The 19,005-nt window shown below is 42.9% G+C and overlaps 6 protein-coding genes across 8 annotated transcripts; 2 read left to right on the forward strand and 4 right to left on the reverse strand.

Moving 5' to 3' along the window:
* Positions 1-220: 220 nt before the first annotated feature.
* Positions 221-4,913, reverse strand: LOC5668291 (hormone receptor 4). The gene has a single exon (XM_061655116.1). It carries the CDS (start codon positions 3,817-3,819, stop codon positions 1,945-1,947), a length of 1,875 nt encoding a protein of 624 aa, XP_061511100.1. The 5' UTR covers positions 3,820-4,913; the 3' UTR covers positions 221-1,944.
* Positions 4,914-11,549: 6,636 nt separating this feature from the next.
* LOC133393966 (uncharacterized) lies at positions 11,550-12,050 on the forward strand. Of its 2 annotated transcripts, none has more exons than XM_061661595.1 (2): positions 11,550-11,699; positions 11,762-12,050. In XM_061661595.1, exon 2 carries the CDS (start codon positions 11,866-11,868, stop codon positions 11,974-11,976), a length of 111 nt encoding a protein of 36 aa, XP_061517579.1. In that variant the 5' UTR covers positions 11,550-11,699; positions 11,762-11,865; the 3' UTR covers positions 11,977-12,050. The 2 variants fall into 2 exon arrangements, with proteins under 2 accessions (XP_061517579.1, XP_061517580.1); XM_061661596.1 differs by having other exon boundaries at positions 11,574-11,699; positions 11,767-12,050.
* On the reverse strand, positions 11,886-14,128 carry LOC1279458 (tektin-4). Its single transcript, XM_319178.5, has 6 exons — positions 13,870-14,128; positions 13,726-13,800; positions 13,155-13,656; positions 12,795-13,089; positions 12,508-12,730; positions 11,886-12,434 (listed from the first exon to the last, which is right to left on the reverse strand). The coding sequence occupies exons 1-6, from the start codon at positions 13,939-13,941 to the stop codon at positions 12,066-12,068; spliced, it is 1,536 nt and encodes a 511-aa protein (XP_319178.5). The 5' UTR covers positions 13,942-14,128; the 3' UTR covers positions 11,886-12,065.
* A 16-nt stretch (positions 14,129-14,144) lies between these two features.
* LOC4578044 (uncharacterized) lies at positions 14,145-16,013 on the reverse strand. Of its 2 annotated transcripts, XM_061661594.1 has the most exons (3): positions 15,423-15,883; positions 14,959-15,360; positions 14,145-14,855 (listed from the first exon to the last, which is right to left on the reverse strand). In XM_061661594.1, the coding sequence occupies exons 1-3, from the start codon at positions 15,447-15,449 to the stop codon at positions 14,193-14,195; spliced, it is 1,092 nt and encodes a 363-aa protein (XP_061517578.1). In that variant the 5' UTR covers positions 15,450-15,883; the 3' UTR covers positions 14,145-14,192. The 2 variants fall into 2 exon arrangements, with proteins under 2 accessions (XP_061517578.1, XP_061517577.1); XM_061661593.1 differs by having other exon boundaries at positions 14,959-16,013.
* A 408-nt stretch (positions 16,014-16,421) lies between these two features.
* Positions 16,422-17,656, forward strand: LOC5668289 (spindle and kinetochore-associated protein 1). The gene is made up of 3 exons (XM_001689125.2): positions 16,422-16,888; positions 16,961-17,273; positions 17,426-17,656. Exons 1-3 carry the CDS (start codon positions 16,553-16,555, stop codon positions 17,581-17,583), a joined length of 807 nt encoding a protein of 268 aa, XP_001689177.2. The 5' UTR covers positions 16,422-16,552; the 3' UTR covers positions 17,584-17,656.
* Positions 17,589-18,938, reverse strand: LOC1279460 (mediator of RNA polymerase II transcription subunit 6). Its single transcript, XM_319180.5, has 3 exons — positions 18,429-18,938; positions 18,073-18,353; positions 17,589-17,991 (listed from the first exon to the last, which is right to left on the reverse strand). The coding sequence occupies exons 1-3, from the start codon at positions 18,626-18,628 to the stop codon at positions 17,669-17,671; spliced, it is 804 nt and encodes a 267-aa protein (XP_319180.4). The 5' UTR covers positions 18,629-18,938; the 3' UTR covers positions 17,589-17,668.
* Between the last annotated feature and the right edge of the window lie 67 nt (positions 18,939-19,005).

Raw genomic sequence — 19,005 nt, forward strand, 5'->3', positions numbered from 1 at the left:
GCGAACCACACGAAGCATCCTCATCGTAACAGTGGAAAGAGAGTAAACAAACAACGGCGCAAGTTTCCTGCCACCGCTGTCGACTTTGTGGTGGCCAGTGGAATACGCAATAAAATACGCGGGCGGCCGAAATTCGAGTGGGACAGAACCAACCAACAAAATATCGAACAATTGGACCATCGAACAACCATCGGAGAAGAAATAAGAACCAGTACGCAGCTTGTTGTATTTATGTTTTGTAATATTTTTTTGTTATGCTTTGTTTTACTTTGCTTCAACATCATTTAATGATAAACGTCGCCGTGCTTTGACTTCTTATCTATTTTTTACACCAGTGGTAGGTTAGCGATCGATCGATTTTGTTTACAGTGTTGTACTTGTACGTAAAGAAACCCAAACAACAAAAGGTAACACAATCGGGAATACAACCAAGTGGAGTGGATAATACACTGATCAAAGCAATTCCCTATCAATCGCTTGTTTGCTTATTTCATTTACATTAACATGATATTTGCTTCGATGATCTAATTATTGCTTCATCGTCTCGAGTCGAGTCGAGCGAGGTGATTTTTTTAGTTATTACGATCGCTGTCCTATCTGTTACAGTGCCAATTTATCGAACGCTTTTGCTGGGAATATTACAACGTATTTCATTTGCTACGGTTATTATCATTATTATCATCGTAATTGTTAGTCACTTTCGTTCGTAGCCGTGCTCGTTTATACACGGGGTTTTATCCTATCTCGTTATGCTCAATGTGTTCCTTTTGTCGCATAGTAACACACTAGACGGCAACACTTGCAGTATTAGAAGATCGTTTCAACACATTCGTATACACCAGATCGGAACTGTAGTGAAGTGATTTTAAATGCAACAAAATGTATACTGTTTTGTTTTTGGGTATGGTGTACTGTATGCATGACATAAACGAATCAAACCGAACTGAGAGTTAATGATGATAATATTTAAAGTTAAGTAATATGATTATCTATCAATGCTGGCTTCCACTGAATGTAAGATTAATAGTGAAAATTAATTGTTACTTCAAACGAAAGAAAGTGAACAGTATTTAACCCTTAACCCGTACAAAGTAATACAAAATCAACATGCTCCAACTAAAATTAGCCCCTACCCTTTCAAACAAGCGTTGATCATCAGCAACTTATGTTTGTACTCATATTATTAACAAATTAACAGCTTATTTACCCAAAAAAAATCTTTTTTATATTGATGATCATAATAGAAATCCCTTGATTCATTTTAAATTACATAGTTGCCCGTAGTTTTGTTTATTCTTTTTCAATATTTTTTACTATTTCCCAACAGATAAAAAATATTACTTTTATCCCAGTGTCCGAATATGTTTGAATCTTTCCCACAATGTAATGATTGTTTCTATTTTTTACGATTTTTTTCAAAATTGTTTGAGACGATGTCAATAAATGATTAACAAACAAAATTTTTGGAAATATTAAAGAAATTAACTATAAATCATGAAACGAATACAATAACATTTGAGGATCAAAAGTAAAATATTAGCAAAAGATTAAAAAAACCTTTGCAAACCTTTTACATCTTATTTAAATCGCAAATTGAGATGAATTAAATGTTAACCATAAAACGTAAAAGGTAAAATCAAATAAAAATAAATGAGTCCTTAGGATTATGCTTCCTAAAATGAATCAATCACCACTGTTCATCACTGCAGCCACATTTCCCCCTCACGAACACGATCCCTAAGTCAACACTTCACAGTCCCCAAGGCTGTGTGCCCTCAGACACCAAAAACATCTACTATATACACGTTCCCCTTCACCTTCTCTCATCAACGTGTGACCACTCACACGCGGCCACGCGCACACACTAATCTAAGCAGCTCGGAATTAACAGGCATATCGCCCAACCCACGAAGGTGTTTGATGATTACCGAGCGTCGTCTGGCGTCATACGTAGTACTCCTGCGATGTAACACTCTCCGCGATCAGTTGCTTCACCGAGGAAACTAACCCCGCGCCAACTCCAGCACCGGCACTGCCACTACCGCTTCCTCCACTGCTACCACCACCACCACCACCACCACCGCCACCATTGCCGGCACTGCTGGCACCGGAAGCACTTCCACTGCCGGCACTGCCCCCACAGGGACCATTGTGTTGCGACGAGCCTAGGTGTTGCTGTTGCTGATGATGAAGATGATGTTGTTGTTGCTGCTGCTGTTGCTGCTGCTGTTGTTGCTGCTGTTGTTGCTGCTGTTGTTGCTGCTGCCGAGACTGCTGCTGATAGTGTGCATGCTGCTGATGCTGTTGCTGGTGTTGGTGTTGGTGTTGCTGCTGGTGTTGATGTTGCTGTTGCTTATGGTGTGCCTGTTGATGTTGCTGATGTTGCAACACGCCTGCCGTCTGCTGTGTTGACTGGTCGCGCTGGTGCATCTGCAGCGTCTGGATGAGCTCGTCCCGTTCCTGTTTTATCTTGGCCAGCTCCATCTTCATCTGTTGCATCTCGTGATGGAGATGGCGATTGGTGATCTCCAGGTCGTGGCGCTGTTGCAACCGCTTCGATCGACAGTTCTGTGCGTAGCCTCGGTTCTTCAGGGTACGCCGCTTTTGCTTCAACCGTACGACCTGATCCCGCGGGCAGCCATGCAACCGCTTGTTCAGCTCGCGCACCGACAGCGTCATCAGCAGCTCGTCGTTGATGAGATCCTCGGAGGAGAGTCCGTTGCCGGAGCCCGATCCGCCCAGGCCGTTGTAGCAGCTACCTCCACCACTGCTGCTGGTACCGTGGCGGGGTGAAATGGTGGAGCTCGTGGAGCTGACGGAGTGTGGCCGGTTCGTGTGTAGCGAATGATGATGATGATGATGGTGGCTGTGATGGTGGTGCGGATGCTGATGCGACACATTGTGCATGCTCAGCGGTCCAAACTCCAGCTGGGCCGCCGTGATATGGTGATGATGATGCTGGAACGGTCCCCCAACGCCACCTCCCCCACTCGCAGCTGTGTTGCTCACCGTTACGATTCCTCCATTGGGACCGGCTGCACCACCGCCTCCACCACCACCGCCAACCCCACCGAGCATACCGTTTTGCCCATTCGGACCGCTTGCTACGGTCAGCACGCCGGTGTACTCCTTCCGATCGATCCAGTCCCCTTCCGGACCGATGGAACAGTGCAGCGGTCGTAGGTCGAGCGGTTGCTCACCCCGCATCGTCTGTGGCAGGAACATCATCTCCTCGACCAGACCGGTCTGGGAACGGGTGCCATAGTACGGGCCGTTAACGTAGCCTCCACCGCCGCTCACGACTCCACCGGTGCCACCAACACCGCCGGATGAGTTGGGAGATCCGATTACCGGAGGTGTTTCCGGCGGTGTCGACGGTACACCGCTGAGCGGAGGATTGAACAGCATCGGTTGACCGTGCGTCGGTGCACCGACGTGTGTGAACAGGTCTCCGGGACCGGGCGAGCAGGCGGCATGCAATTTGCGTGCGTCCTCCAGATGCCAACCGTTGCCAACGCCCGTGGCTACCACGCCATTGCTGACCGCTTTCAACCTGATCGGCACGATGCCACCATTCTCGTCCATCGTCGTGGCACCGTTCCACAGATGCTTCGAGCCGGCACCATTGCCGAGGATTGTGGGGCTAGTATCCTCACGCTTCACGTTCGGTCCCGTGTCGTGGTCCAGGTGTTCAAGCACGAACTCCTGTATGTAGTTGTCTCCGAAGCTGGGCTCTTCCAGATTCATCACTCTAGCTAGTCGATCGAACGGCAGTTTCATAAAAGTGGATGATTTCGTTTCGTCCAGTTGGTGCCGCATAGAATCACACTCAACACAGGCTCCAAAATTAACCCACTACACTAAACAGAGATGCGGCGTTCCGCCTTAAAAGTTCTAGAACGGTTCGATCTGATGTCCGTTGTGCTCAGTTTAACGATCAAAGACGCCCGAGACTTTGGTTTCACTACGCGCGGTCACACTACAACAGTTCGCCTACTAGACCGGTTTGATACGAAAGGCTACTACACTTTGTCGCACAGTTTCATACACACGGAAGCACTGACCGACATTAACGGGTCCTAGGTACGCAAGACCTGCCCAAGTTTCCCAAGATTTGTGAACACAAACAACACACACTCACACACTACTTGAGGGAAAACAATATCTAGACATCCAGCTCACTTTTTACCATCCTTCAACACGGTCAACATCGGAGGCACAGCTTTCCCTTTTGCACAGTGCCTCGCCGTTCTGCAAGGCACACAATGGCACTTTGCTTTACTTTGTGTCTTCCGTCGAAAACAAATAGAATACACACGGAAACAATAACACGGCGGGTGCGCGAGCCCCGAACTACAGCTACCACCGGCCACCAGCTCCAACCGATCCAACTAGCAACAATCTCGCGAAATTGAGAACGACGACACTGGGCCTAGACCACCAGAAGACGCTGTTTGTAGTGGTTGTTTGTGTTTTTGCCTAACAACAACACCCCACACACGCTCACTGCTTTCTCCACTTTCACACTACCTGTCTCGCACTCTATTCGGACCCCCTCCCTCAAACGTGTGATTCATCCACCGTAAGTTGCATAAGCGAGCAATGATTCCAACCAGGAAGCGAATCACATGCAGTCATTTATAGCATCTCGCACAAATCACACCACATAACGCTGCTTATCGTCACTGTACGACACGATTGACGTGAGTTTGTGCGTGATCTACTGAGGGAAGCAACTAACCCGTTATTGATTTATTGCACCGTTCTATTGTGTTTCGGTTGTAGTGTCACTGTGAGAAAAACAAAACAACACTCTCTACTACTGGCTTCACGCTGCACGCTGCACGCTGCGAGATGATGTGCTTCCGTCCGCACTCAGCAACAAATAGAATCCTGCCGGCATTTTTCATTGATTGTGCGCCGATTTCGCGGAACATGCGATTTTTAGACGCGCGCGCTTATCGCTCCGCCCACTTCGACCACCATAGCAACCCCTTGGGGGAGGAGCGAACCGGTTTTGCTGCGAATGAAAGAAGGAGCAAGCAACAACATCCGAACCGTTGAGCACACTGAGATGATTTGCGGACTTGCGCAATGCTTCTTGCGACGACGAACCAAAATTCCTTCACTGGTGCGGGATGTGTTTTCCTTTCCAGTTCACTTGTCTTATTCGCAAGCCGATGGATGCGAAAATGTCTTCCCGTCTGGTTGTAGCAAAAACAGAATAAAAAATCTAAATAATAAAAGCAAGCTTTCCAACAACCAATAATCTTTCGAAGGAGTTTGCTAATAGTAATATTTACAGCTCCACTTTTTTAACCATCGCTTCCTATTCAATCAGCTGTTCGAACTATTACACACATGAGATAACAAGTGATTAACTGAGATGTAATATGTTGTATGATAAAAAAGACAACTCAACAGATGGAAACACTTGGTGGCGTCTTTAATTGTCCGTCCTAGCATGGGGAGGGCATATTAAGTAAAAACAGTATGTGATGTTTTTAGATGCACGTTGTCAAACGGAGAAAAGATAATTGCTTTACCTTGCTACAAAAAAAAAACAAGTTTAATCATCCATTATATGTTTCTTGTACATTTCAGGCCATCAATTATTAGTAATCAAGTATTACTAATAAGTAATGACTTTTTTTTTTTTATTCAGAAAGAACGGCTTTGGCCGTATTGCTTAATTATAAGTAATGACTTACTATTGATAAATTTAGACTAATTGATTTTTTTGTGTAATGTCAAAAACATCAAAAACAGAAGCTCCTCTTTTCACAGACGCAGTGGAAGTGGTTGTTAGCATGCTGTACGCTCACAAAGATCTAACTTATGCAACAGCCTCCTTTATGGAACTCTTGGTTTGCACCAACGTGAGTTTATATATCAGGTGGGCTTATCCAGTGCAATTTGACGTTTAAAAACGAAAATATAAAGAAAACCTGGTTTGACAGTTAGATCCATAACAAACTGGGTGCTTTGATAATTGATCTATGTTCTTTTTTCTAAGTCTAATTGTGTGTCGATGTATTGGTGAGGAAGAACACCATAACCACATGTGATATATACACTCACTTTTGTTTGCACATTTGAGCTATCCACCCTTAGTAGATAACTCCAAGGCGGGGTTGGTGGTTTGCGGATTTAACTCTAGGCGGGCTGAGCGGCCGCCAGTGTCACCGTGGATATAGGATGGCCCCATGGTTGGGTTGGTCAAGCCTTAACTAGACCTAGTCTGATGGGACACGTATAGAAAGGAAAGGAAAATGTTGAAATGGGATCATGCGATTGTACAATATCTAGAATAGACGCATGAAAAAGGTTACAGCTTATCGAGACTTCGCTATGGTTCACGAGTTCCTATTCGTAAGTATGGTTTATTTTATTCCTATTTTGGCTACATAGCTAGCTCATCTGTCAGTATCCAACATGTTTTATCTGAACTGTTGAGCAAATTATTGTTTACAGCTGGTCCTGCTGGATTTGCCAACCTGTATCGGGTTTAATGGTAAGTGCCGCCAGGGACCCCGTCGTGTGGTATATTCATGGTAAGGAATGGTGAATAGTAAGTTCATATGTTACAGTGGGTAAAATAGTGGGTATAGTCTCACAAGGGACCCGTAATTGTACATGCTACTGCGGCCAATCGGGGCTTCGTGGAGGAATCCCTCCCTCCACTCCTCCTCCAACATCTAAAAGAGTGGAACAACTCTTCATACCGCTTACGACCTACGCTATTAAAGAATGGCTGTGCAACCGACGGAACCAGAGTCAGATGCAAGCCTATCGGAATCGATTCCAACACGCGAGTTAGGTCGCAGTTGAAATCAAGTCCGATACTTGGGTGCAACGAGTTCGAATCTAGCCAAACGAGCCGAATAGGTGCACGAAGGCATATTCCCTGCGATTGATAGAGCGAGTTCGGATTGTCTGTACTAGATGTTATGCAGATTAATGCGATTTAGTAGGATTAGTTGTAGAATCATTCTGCGCCTGAAGGTATGCAAGTTAAAACTGTATTTAGTAAAAATTTGATTAGTTTAGTTTTTTGTGTAATTTTTGCCTTAGGGTATCGGGGGCCCTAGGCGGTAAGACGAGCTGAGTTGGGGGGGGGCTTAAGTGAGCCAGCCTTATTGAACAGTTTACCTTAGTTGCTGATGGAAGGGGAGGGGGGGGATGGTGGGTATGTTAATGATTCGCCAGCGTCGGGGCCCCAACATCCATACTTCCCCTTGGAGGCCCTAGGCGCTAGTAATATGTCCACTTTTACATACACTAATATCACCGACAAACCGACGTGACACTGGCGTTACAAAAGTGTCCCACATGAAAGTACTGTCATTTACCAGTGAGGCGATCACTTCTGTCAAAGTAAGCTCTGTTCACTGCTGCTTCGATTTAAACAACTTTTCTAAATACAAATTGCGAAGGAAATTTGAGGCACGATTTTGTGAGAATTATTGGACAAAACACCCAGGAAAATCATTTTAAAAGTTTCCAAATCAATGCAAAAGATGTGAGAAGTACATAACACAATACGGATTGGAATTTGCGAAGGAAAACAAAAAGGGGATTTAACAGATTCTTCTCTATGTCAATGTAGTAAGCGAATCATTATAGAGATGGCGCTAGTGTTTAACGTATTTTCATTTGAAATAAGGAGACAACTTTTGCAGCTCATTTTGTTCGAAGTGTCGCGTCGGTTTGTCGGTGCTAATATGGCCCCTGGCGACCGCCTAGTCCGCCTACCGTTAGATTCGCCGCTGACTGTATCTCCAGACCGGCCCTCTAGTTCATAAATTCAATGCGAAACCATACAACAGTACAGAGAGTAGGAGAAAGCTCTCAAAGCAAGGAAATTGCTCCACTGCACAATGGGCAGTTTAGAACATATTGCGGGATAAAATTATTTTTGCAGAAATGGTTAGTTTTTATCGTTTGTAGTAAAGTATTATGATAGTAAATAACATTTTATTTGTAGTTCGCATCCATACCACCAGGTGGCGCTACATAAAATAGTGTTTTAAGGGATCTTTGTTTAGTTTTATTAAATTTGTGTGTTTTTTTTTCTTGTATTATTTGTTGCTAATAGTATAAACCATTTTAAAATATACTGTAATGTTCCATAATGAAGATTAAATAAATAATAATAATAATAATATATAAACAAAACATAATAATTTTGAATAAGATAATTTTTTCTGCATTGTATAGGACAATTGTAGCTAATTCTCGTCACTTTTACTCACAGGTAGTACAAATATTAAAAATTTACACACACAACTTAGGTGGATGCTATTACAAGCTCCTGACGTCTAGTTCACTTTTCTAAAGACATGAATAAAGGCATTTGAATAATTGGATAGAGCAGGTGCATTGAAATAAAGTACTTCCCATATTCGTAATGAAAAGCAGCACATATTGTTTGTCTTTGAATATTCATCCAATACCTTTCCAAGTGCTGTACTGCCTTCAGAAGGGGTAATAAAACTACAAATTCCTTCTTGGTTTTACAACTATCTGAAAAAATCAAAATTGTACGATAGCTACAAACTAAGTATTTACTTCATTTGTAAAGTTAAACCCTGTCTTTGTTTTAGTGCGTGTAGCTACTGATATTGAACTGGTTAACGAATCAGAGGAATACAGCTCATTATACAAAATGTCCTTCTGGATGCATTTTCTTTCTTGCAAAATATTCTTTGTAGCATCTCCCCTCTATCCTTATATTTAGTTTGTCATGAGTTTTGGGAGTTTCTTCTCCCAAAACGCCAATAGATGCTACTGCATTCATAACGTTTTCCTGTTATGCGTATAATTTAAGAATTATTTTCCTTATCTTCTTCTTCTTCTTTGGCTCAACAACCGTTGTCGGTCAAGGCCTGCCTTTACCTCTTGTGGGTTTGGCTTTCAGTGACTAATTATTGATTTCCTACCATAGCAGGATAGTCAATCCTACGTATGGCGGCACGGTCTGTTTGGGGCTTGAACCCATGATGGGCATGTTGTTAAGTCGTACGAGTTGCGAGTATTTTCTTTATATCCTTATATATAATCTGCAGTAGGACCAAAAGGTATTTGGTTCTGATTTGCTTCATTATATTTAATGATAAAGTTAGGTTAGAATAGAAATTTACATATTAGATAAGTACATGAGCTGAAACTAAGATACACAGGTTCGTAATTGAAATGAAAGTTGATCAAACGCACGTAGAATATATTTTTGTAGAATACACGAAATACGCTACACTAGGCACCTATGGAGCCGCCTAGTTACGCATGTGTCTGTTTTTAGAAAAAGTTGATGTGAAAAAACTTCAATAAAATTCGCGTTCGCAAACTTTCGCAGAATATTTCTTCACAGATTGATAGTATATATATTACACTATGATGTGACATATATGAGACAACGCCACTCTACGCCACTTTTATAATGGCATCAAGTCAAAAGTTAAAATGATGAAAATTTTCAGGTGGTTTCTTCAGTTATTATCGTATATTTTTGCATAAAATTAACTTAGCTCAAAATTTTTCATGTGTTTATAAAGCTGACTAAATATCCTTTATAAAATGTCTAAACTTATCAAAATCGGTTCATATTTGAAAAAGTTACAAAGGTTCAAAGTTTTCCAAAAAAGTGAAAATTTTTCTGCGTTTTTTTAACAAATCTCGACTTTGAGAGGTGTTTTCTAGAGAACCAGAACAGATACAGAGCTCATATTTGGTATTTTTCTTAATTTAACCCTTAGTATTAAAACCTATTATTTGGAATTGCGCTATTACAAAGTTGATTTTTTTAATTTCATCCCGGCAAATGCCCATTGTGCACTGGTTGGGTATCTCACCGACAGATGGCGCCACCAGCTTTTTTTTTGCTATTTTTAGAATGCATGAGTCGTTTAACGTCTGCTAAACGAAGTCGTTCTATATTCCGTTTTGGTAGAGAGCTTGAGTCGTTTAGAACCTGTTTAGTGGTCGTTTAGTGGATTTTTGGCACGCGGACCGCCGCTCTAATTCCATTCTAGTTCTAGTTCTAGCAATGCATAATTTCAATGCGAAACTTTACAACGGTGCAAAAGGAAGGAGAAAGTTCTCAACGAGAACCCTACCCGCAAATTTCCGTTAAATGCCTTCTAATCGCCGAAGAATTGAAGCGATTCGCAGTGCATTTAGCTGGAATTAAATGCCCTTGAAATATTTCAATGGAAAATCTCGTTCTGAATTTGAAATTTGAATTTTCAACTGCCAAAAGAAAACCTTACAAGCGCGTCTTCAGCACTGCACTGTTGTAGTGATTCCCACAGATGAGTGTGAGATTCGATAGCACAATTTACGTGTTATGTTCTCTTGCGTTAAGCTCTGAGCTATTTCACTTTATTAAAGATGGATTACATTATTCAGTTCTTAAATACCCACCCGTTGAAAGGTATTAATATATCAAACTCATCTCGATAGCATATTTCTCTCATATTTCCCATGTGCCACAAATCCACTAAACGACCACTAACAGGGTTCTAAACGACTCAAGCAGATTCTTTTTCCTTTTTTTAAATTAGTTTCGCTATCAAACAAATTTTAGTGCATTTTAAACGTGTTTTTATGCGTGTTTTAGTTTTTTTTACATACAGTGGAGCGCCGTTTATCCGGGCTTCTTGGGACTTGACATCGCCCGGATAAGCAAATAACACGGATAATGAGTCAAATGATATATTTTATCATCAATTCCTCATTAGGTTTTGGAAAATTTTCTTATTTTTTGATAAAAATAACCCAGTTTTTATTTAACTCATGTTTTTCCACTGAGAATATTTGAAATATGCCATGAATTATAATGTTTTTTGTTAAGACAATGTGCTCTTATAACCGCTTTTTCAAATACCCTCCTCAGAACGCAATGTCATCTTTGTATTGAACTGTCATTTCTCAACAGCACGGATAACCGGAAAGCCGGATAAAAGGTACACGGATAAACGGCGCTCCACTGCAAAGCTGCAGAAACAGTGTGAAATGTTAAGGCGAAAGGCCATGAGAGTGACAAAATGCTGACAAAATTTTCAAAACGTGAGCTTTTGTCACTTTTTTGAGCTTTTGTCAAAATTTTGTAACCTGGAGCAGCCAGGTTGACAAAAGTTGGTCAAGTTAAAAAGTTGACAAAAGTTTACAAAAAGTGACAAAATTTGACGTTCGCAAAAAAGCACAAACAAACAGCTATTTGGTGCATTTGTGACCCATTGCTATGATAATAATGCTAAAATGCATGATTCTAATTGATTTATGTACCTATTTCGTGGTTCTTAAACAAAATATCGATGATATTCAGATGTTGGAGCTTTTTGTCGCTCTTGTGTATGTTTTTGGTGGGGCCACGAGAAAAGCTCTTTTTTGCAGTTGACAAGCAATTTTGACAAAGTTGAAATTTTTTTCAACATTTTGTCACCTCCGTGGCCACGCGCTATTAGAACTGCAAACCGCGATTTTCGCACTACCGTGTAAAAGCGATGTTACCCACACAATGTTCCCTACATTATTCCCACGTGTAGATAGCCCTACATCCCTATGTCTTTATTTTGACAGAATGTTTATTTTGTTTTGACAGAAAGTTTATTTTGTTTGCGGGAAAAATTCGGCATTTCTTCTCTTCGCTGTGTAGCCACTGCTGCTGTTAATTATAAAATCTTTCAACATTCCAGATTGTAAGAATTATCACTGAACTTCAACATTACACATAATATTCAACCGTGTTTATTTTTTCTAGTTCAGGCAGTAGAAGGCATTTCCCTGGATGTGATTTAAGCAGCAAACATACATTGTGCAAAAAGGGTTTATGTAAAGAACACCAATCATCATTATGTGCTACAAATGGATGAAGATCTCGGCTATTACATCTACATTTCGCTAACGCTCGTGCCAGTGTATTTAGCATTCAAACTCGTGCAATGGATGGGCTGGGAATTGTTTGTCAACAATTGATTGCAACCAGCCTGCTACCAAGGAAAGCGTCAATAAAGAATGATCGCTAAATGTGCAAATCAAACGCTTCAAAATACCACGAACACATCTCAATATCCGCTCAAAGCGGTAGAGGAAGGAAAATGCGACCGCAGCAATTGGCAACGGTCACGATCAATGGCGATAGTGCGCCGCTTGAGCATGATTTCGCGTTCGAGTTCGTTGCGGCGATTGACAAGCTCCTGCTTGACGTCCTCTTCCTGTTTGAGCTGAGCGTTCATGGCCGAAGAGCCCACCTCGAGGGATTTTACTTCTGCAATCAGCAAATTTTGAGGCTGATCCCGACAATTTTCCACCCTCGGTCGTTGATTGCGATTATCCAGCCGCGTTTGGACAACCATCATCGCGTAGTCCATGTTTCTGATGGCAACCTTCAGCTTATCGATTTGAATTTCGGTGTCTGCTAGATGCTGTAGGACCTACCAAAGAGGAAAAAAAGGATATGAAGTGAAAATCAGATCCGATGTGATGGATACCACTATGGCATCATACAGTGCGAAGATCAATTTCCAGCTTTTCACGAATTTCCTCCATGCACGATATACGGGATGCTAACGCCCGCTCGACGCTATCGGCTTGGGTGCGCAAATCTCTTGCAGCGTTCGTAAGTATCGCATCGAGTGTGTTCCGCAATTGTTCCGACTTGTGGCGACAGTTGTGATACATGTCCAATGTTTCACGGGTAAATTTTTCCCAATAGATTTCAGTCGATTGCCTGCAGGTTAAAAAAACACAACTTCAAACAATCGTTCAGCTTCATACTACGTCTCATATCTTACTCATTAGAGCATCTGGTGGCTCCTGGCTTAAACAGCGTGTTCGTCGACTGATTGCGAAGATTACAATTGACTGCATCATTCTCGTGAGCTACCTTTTTTTCGCTCCAGTCAAACTCCATTCGTTGCCTCACCGCGCGGTTGTCACTTTGCTGCTGCTCAATGTTTGCAAGCGTTTGAAGCAATATTGCTTTAATTTCCGAAATCAAACTAATCTCTTGTATCAACTCTTCCTCTGGACGATCTCGAATCAGCTCCGTATCTGGACGTCCCGTACGGCGTTCCAAACATTCGTTGGCTGAACGTTTAAATGGGTCAGTTAGTATCTGTGATAATAGCTAGCAGCGCCAGCGCCATTCTTACCTATAGCCTCCGGCATACGTAGCACTGCCAGTGACTGCTTCAACCGTCGGCGTTGCCGTTCGAGGGCCGCAATTTCCTCCTGCATGCTAGAAATGGCCCTATCCAGTTCGCACTTTAAATCGTCGATATTTTTAGCCCGCACATGCAAACTCTGCGTACAATCTGTTTGCGTTTTGTCCGCTATTGCGTACGTTCGTATGATGGTATTTTTGCTAGCATTTTCCACCTGAACACTATGGTCTACGGTGGTCTCGCAAGCATTGATCATATCCGCATTTCTTTGGCGCCACTCGTCGACACTGTAGCGCGTAATGGAGTACTGGTTGACAACCGGGCGCGTGCCGGTTTGACCGGAAAGGGCACCCCAATCGACACGGCCCGTCGCCCATGGCCCGATTGGGCCCATTGGTTTCGCCAAAGGATACCCATCCGAGTTTCCAGCACGTTGCGGGAGGTACGGAGGCGGATCGCTTGCTGGCAATCCGACCGGGCTCGTTAGTAACTAAAACAGACCATTGTCACGGGTGTCGTAAAGAGAAGAACATATTTTCAAACATTGCATGCAAATTACCTCTTTTTGGTAGTCTTTGATGTCCGCTGCCGTTGTTTCTCTGGGCTTGTGAAATGGATTATCCACAGATGTTTCCTTCAAAATTAGTGTAAAGAATGATTTAATTGAATACTCCTACGGTTCTCACCGACCTTCACAATTTACCGTTTGAATCGGTTGATGTTCAATGCACACGGATGCACAAGGCGTACAGGGAGGACAATTGAGCTGAGCCATTTTCCACTGGAAACAGATTTTGGTTGCAAATAACTACACGTATCTCTAAGCTCAATTATGGTTTGCTTAGATTGTTGAAACTCGTCTCGCAAAACAAACACGTGTTACTATGTGGATGGTTTCCATGGTAACCGGTATATCTGCCTAGTTATAGCGGTATCCATGTTATTGTTTCAATATGTTCAGCCTATACGCATATGAAATTTGTTTAGTTCATTTTTTATTTTATTTTTATTTCTTAAATACGGTTTTCATACTTCCTTAATGATATCTCTCAGTAGCGGATTTACAATTTTGTTGCACTGATCCATCTCTTTCACTGTGCAATCCACATGGTCGATCATCTCTTTCACCGACGCTCGGTTTTTAATCAATCCCGATAAGGTTTGCACGTAATCTTTCATACCTTGCTCGAGTTCTTTTATGGCCATTGGGGATGCCGTACCGAGCGGGTTTTCAATGAGGATGTAGTTTGAACTATTCCAACCGTGCCGCAGCAAACGCCCCGTGGAGGCGTCGTAATGCGATACACTTTCTTCTGGCTCTGTGCCATCCGAATACCAAGTCGATTTTCTGATCTCCTTCACTGCTTCAGCTGTACCTTCGCGTCGATGCTTTGGTACTGGAATAGCGGCCGAAATTTGGTGAATGCAATTTCCAACCCTTCCCTGAATGTCGATTGTTTGGCTGCAAATTTCGCCTACAAAGTTGGACAGCACTAAGTACCGCAAGAGTAGCAGCTGTAGTCCATCGGGCAAAATAGTAGGCCTGTTGTCATCAGCCGAGTCTTCTTCCCCGCTCCTTCCCGGGCCCGACAGCAAACCGTAAAAGCTTTCGGTCTGCAACCCATTGCTTTCCTGCCTGTAAGCTGTGACGTTGTGGGCCTCATCGAAGTAGAGTTGTATTTGTTTCTCCTGCAAAATATAACAGATATAAAACATAATACGTAAGCTTGACGTAGTTGCCACCCGTAATCGATGTGCTAATTGTCACACTGCAGCGCGAACTCCCACCCACCTGCCTGATTGTACCAGAAATGAGCGTTTCACATTTGCGCTCCTGCAGCGGTCGACAGTTTCGGTCCGCAAATGACATCAGCTCACTTTCCGCCGTAGAATGCCCAAGAATTGTGAGTCTGGTGCTGGAAAATGCCGCCAATACTTCTTCCGCTATCAGGCTGACGTTGATAGCGGCCCCTCCAACGATGGTCTCGCTGCCATCACACACAAGCAGCAGTTCGCTGAAGCACAGTTTTTTCATTAGCTCGTCGGAAATCGGACGCTGAAGGATATCTGCTATGTGGTGCACGGACTGTGCCGCACTTGCTGCAGCATTGTTGAGCGACTCGTCGAACACTTCCGGTGAGACTACACCCGTAGTCGCGCTTTCTACCGGCGCGACGGTCTCTTGTAGAGTGGTCTGGCGAAAAAAGTCCTCTGATAAATTGTACATGCATTGTTCAATTTCGAAAACTTTACTACTTTCTGTGCGATCGATGTCCTGCGCATAGGAGCAGGAATTAAAAGCGGATTTGGAAGCCATTTTTTTCTTCTAACGGGCGGAAAAGAAATGTGAACGATGTACCGAAATTTCTATGCGAGAGCCAAAACGTGAATGTGGTCCGTACCTCGGCTCCGTACCGATCGATTTCACTGCACAACTTAAAATGAAAACCTTGCTCTCGGCGCAATAGGCTGTGGAGAGCACTCTACATTGCCATGATTGCCGCGATTGATCACTACAGACTCATTTTACTTTGTGTGCAGCGTGCGCGTACCTCTCAACCTACACAAACCAATTTAAAACAGCATCAAAAGAACGCAATGTTTGTATGCAAAGTGGTTTGCTAAATGGATCACAATCCCATTATGTACTGTTTGCGGTATTTTGATACATATATAATTCCGTTTTACAAACACACAGAAGCCTGCATATGGTCTGCTGCGCACGATCGCAAAGCACCTTGCAAGCGTGTGCTGTCGATAAGTAACACGCGACTAGAAGGTTTTAAAATAGTACTCGTCAAGGATGCATGCGACTGCATTGCTACACGTTTGCCACAAATGCATTCTGAATCGGTTCGGTAGGTGTATGTGTACTTCATTGCAAGCGTTTGTGTGGCTATTTCTACAGCGCGCGGTTAAAACATTGTAGCCATCTGTAGCCACGCTTAGGAAAATTAAACTATTACATTGTTTGTATTCACAATTATATATTCGTAAAAAAAAACCCCGTACTATGCCATATCATAGATCATTGGAAAAGGGGGTGTTTTTGAATGCGTATTGAATTACAGTAACTATGTATAATTATACGAAAATAATATTTGATATAACCATAATGGTTACGGTTGAAATTTCCGATTTACACAACTTTTAACTGTTCGAACTTATTGTACAGGCAATCGTAAATATGCTGAAATAAAATCGCTCTACCACAAAAAACGTAAAATTTAAAATCCATCGAACCTATTTGAACAGAACTGAGAACCCGACACACGTTCCCAAGATGCTACAAGAATTGAAATGTCAATCAACTGTCAGACGGTCAGCTACTGTTAAAATTTCAAACAAAAACAATCGTAATCTCTTGAAAACGCAAGCGAAGAAAAATGGACCAAACGTTGGATGCTATTCTCCAAAAGCAATTAGATACCATTCAACGTATCGAACTGTTTCTGGACATATATAAGTGTAAAGAGTTCGTCGCAGCCGATCTAAACAAATTGAAGGAGGATTCGGGTGAAGCGGCGGAGAAATTATCGCGCACCAGGGAATACCTCGAAACGGACCGAAAGGATGTGTGTTCACAGTTCATCAAAATAATGCAGAAAATGCGACGCAACGAACTACTTATGCTTCATCTGTGGGAAGTTGGACCACACAGCGAGGCGGCAAATGCTAAACCTGCTCAATCAGATACACCGAAATCAATGCCACTCAAGGAGGTTCGTATGATGTTGCAAGTACAAGATATAAGGCTATATTATTTCATGCGAGAATCTTGATCCGTCTTTCAGCTGCAGAACGACAACCCCTCGAAAATGCACCTCACAGACTATTCTAAATCTCCGTTTGCAACACGGTCCAAGTCCAAGGATATACATTTTTATGACTTTGATGCAGAAATAACGGAAGAAGAATTTGAGACGATCCCCAAGTATTTGCGGGGTCGCATGCAACTGTCCGAACTGATCCAGTTCCTTGAAAAGGATGTGATTAAATGCTTCGAGGAGAAATACACGCTTATGTACAAACATCGCAAGGCTGTTTCCAACCAGCATGATCTTACTGCTTGGAAAGATTACAACAGCATGCAGGCAAAGTTTCCTGGTAAGTCGAACGTCTTTATTTGCGACAAATATCTCGGCATCAGCTTTGCCCAAATCCTTATTTTTTTATTCAGTAGGAACTGCTTGACCAACCTATTTATGATTGTCAAAGCAAAATAATGTTATGTATTTGTTCTGTTTTCCTTTCTAAAGATCGTAAATTCATCACGCAGGACGATCTATTGCACAAATCTGGCAAAGCATTGGACAAGAAGAGCTATGCAAAGTTACAAATGCTTCGATATCTTCACATTCTCCAAGAAGTGCGCTCTGAGGGAACAGTGTACTTCCTGTGGATTTACAGCAGATAACAGGATTCGTTTCGCAGCACTTTTTATTACAAAATACACGCAAGGTCCGAGAAGGGCCATCTTACACATTAAATTACAATTAGAATTACAGTTTCATTTTCTTTTCCGGTGGAACATCATTATTACCGCCCCGCCCAACGCCTCCCTCGGTGGGCTCTTGTTTGATCAAAGTAGCATCGGCACCAACGTGATCGCTGTCCCCTGCAGCACCACCATGGTTATTAGACGCATTGGCTGTATCGGACGGGTTACCGCCGGTAGGATTGTTTGTCATCTGGGGCAAGGGTAGCGGGAACTTTCTGAGCAAATCGCCCAGCAACATATCCACCCGCTGACGTTGGAAAATTGAGCTCGGCTCCTCTTTCACCGGTGCTTCCTTCTTGGTTTGAGTTTTGGTCTTTTCGGCAACTGTAACAGCGGAAAGCAAATGGCTTGGCATTTAAAACACATTCCATAGCAAGCTACCTTGTTCCGCCATCGCATGCGTACTGGCTTTGTTGGAAGAAAAATCCCACGAATATCCTTTGCTCGGGTGGTACCGGGAGTATGAGCTGGCCTCATCGAATGCCGTTTGCAAGTGATGCACGGTGGACAGTATTCGCGAGTTGAAAACGCTGGCCAAATCGGGCGCCTGATACACCGTACCAGCAATGATGTAGTAGTCAGCCATCGGAGTAGCCTCTGTCGGCGAATGTCGGTGCTGTTTGCGGATCACGTACAGTATGGGGTCTTGAACGTGGAGGGGAATGTATTCTACGCCAGTCATGTTGCTGCAATAGGGCGAAAGCAAAGGGCGATTAGACTTACTCGACTACAGTCAAATAAGGGACATTTCCAGCCCGTACTTCAGAAGCTCCAGGCTTTGCCGCTGCATCCGGACGATTTCGTTGTTGCATGTTCGGTCGTAAAATGGGTTGGATTTTTCCGAAAAGTAGTCCATCACATTGCCAGGATTCAGCACCGGTATCCAGTTCGAGTCGTGCCACGAAATCCACAACGGATTCTCTTGCAAGAGCGGTGCTAATCCCAATCGTCCGGGATTCATGTTTGGGTGTTTTATTTTCGATATTTACGCGTTCTACCTGCGACAACTAGAAAGAGAAAATGTATTTGGAAAAATGCAAACGCTGTTTACGTTTCTGTTTCCTCTGACGTTCGCAATCTAACGCGTTTATACGTAACACTCGAGGTTTTAGCCACTTCGGTGTACCTTGCACGGATGCCATTTCATTTTCAGTTTTGTTTGTGTAAAAATAAAGCAAAAAGGTAATCTCGAAATGTTAATAAAATATATTTGCATTGATTGCATGTTTTCCAATAGGTACACTGGCTTACGAAACTACGAGGCGCTTTGAAGAATACTAAGCCCGTCCGAAATGGTCCCTGTTTACGTTGATGCCCGTACATAAAAAAGTCAGACGA

This window comes from Anopheles gambiae, chromosome 3, assembly GCF_943734735.2.
Source record: "Anopheles gambiae chromosome 3, idAnoGambNW_F1_1, whole genome shotgun sequence".
Lineage (NCBI taxonomy): Eukaryota > Metazoa > Arthropoda > Insecta > Diptera > Culicidae > Anopheles > Anopheles gambiae.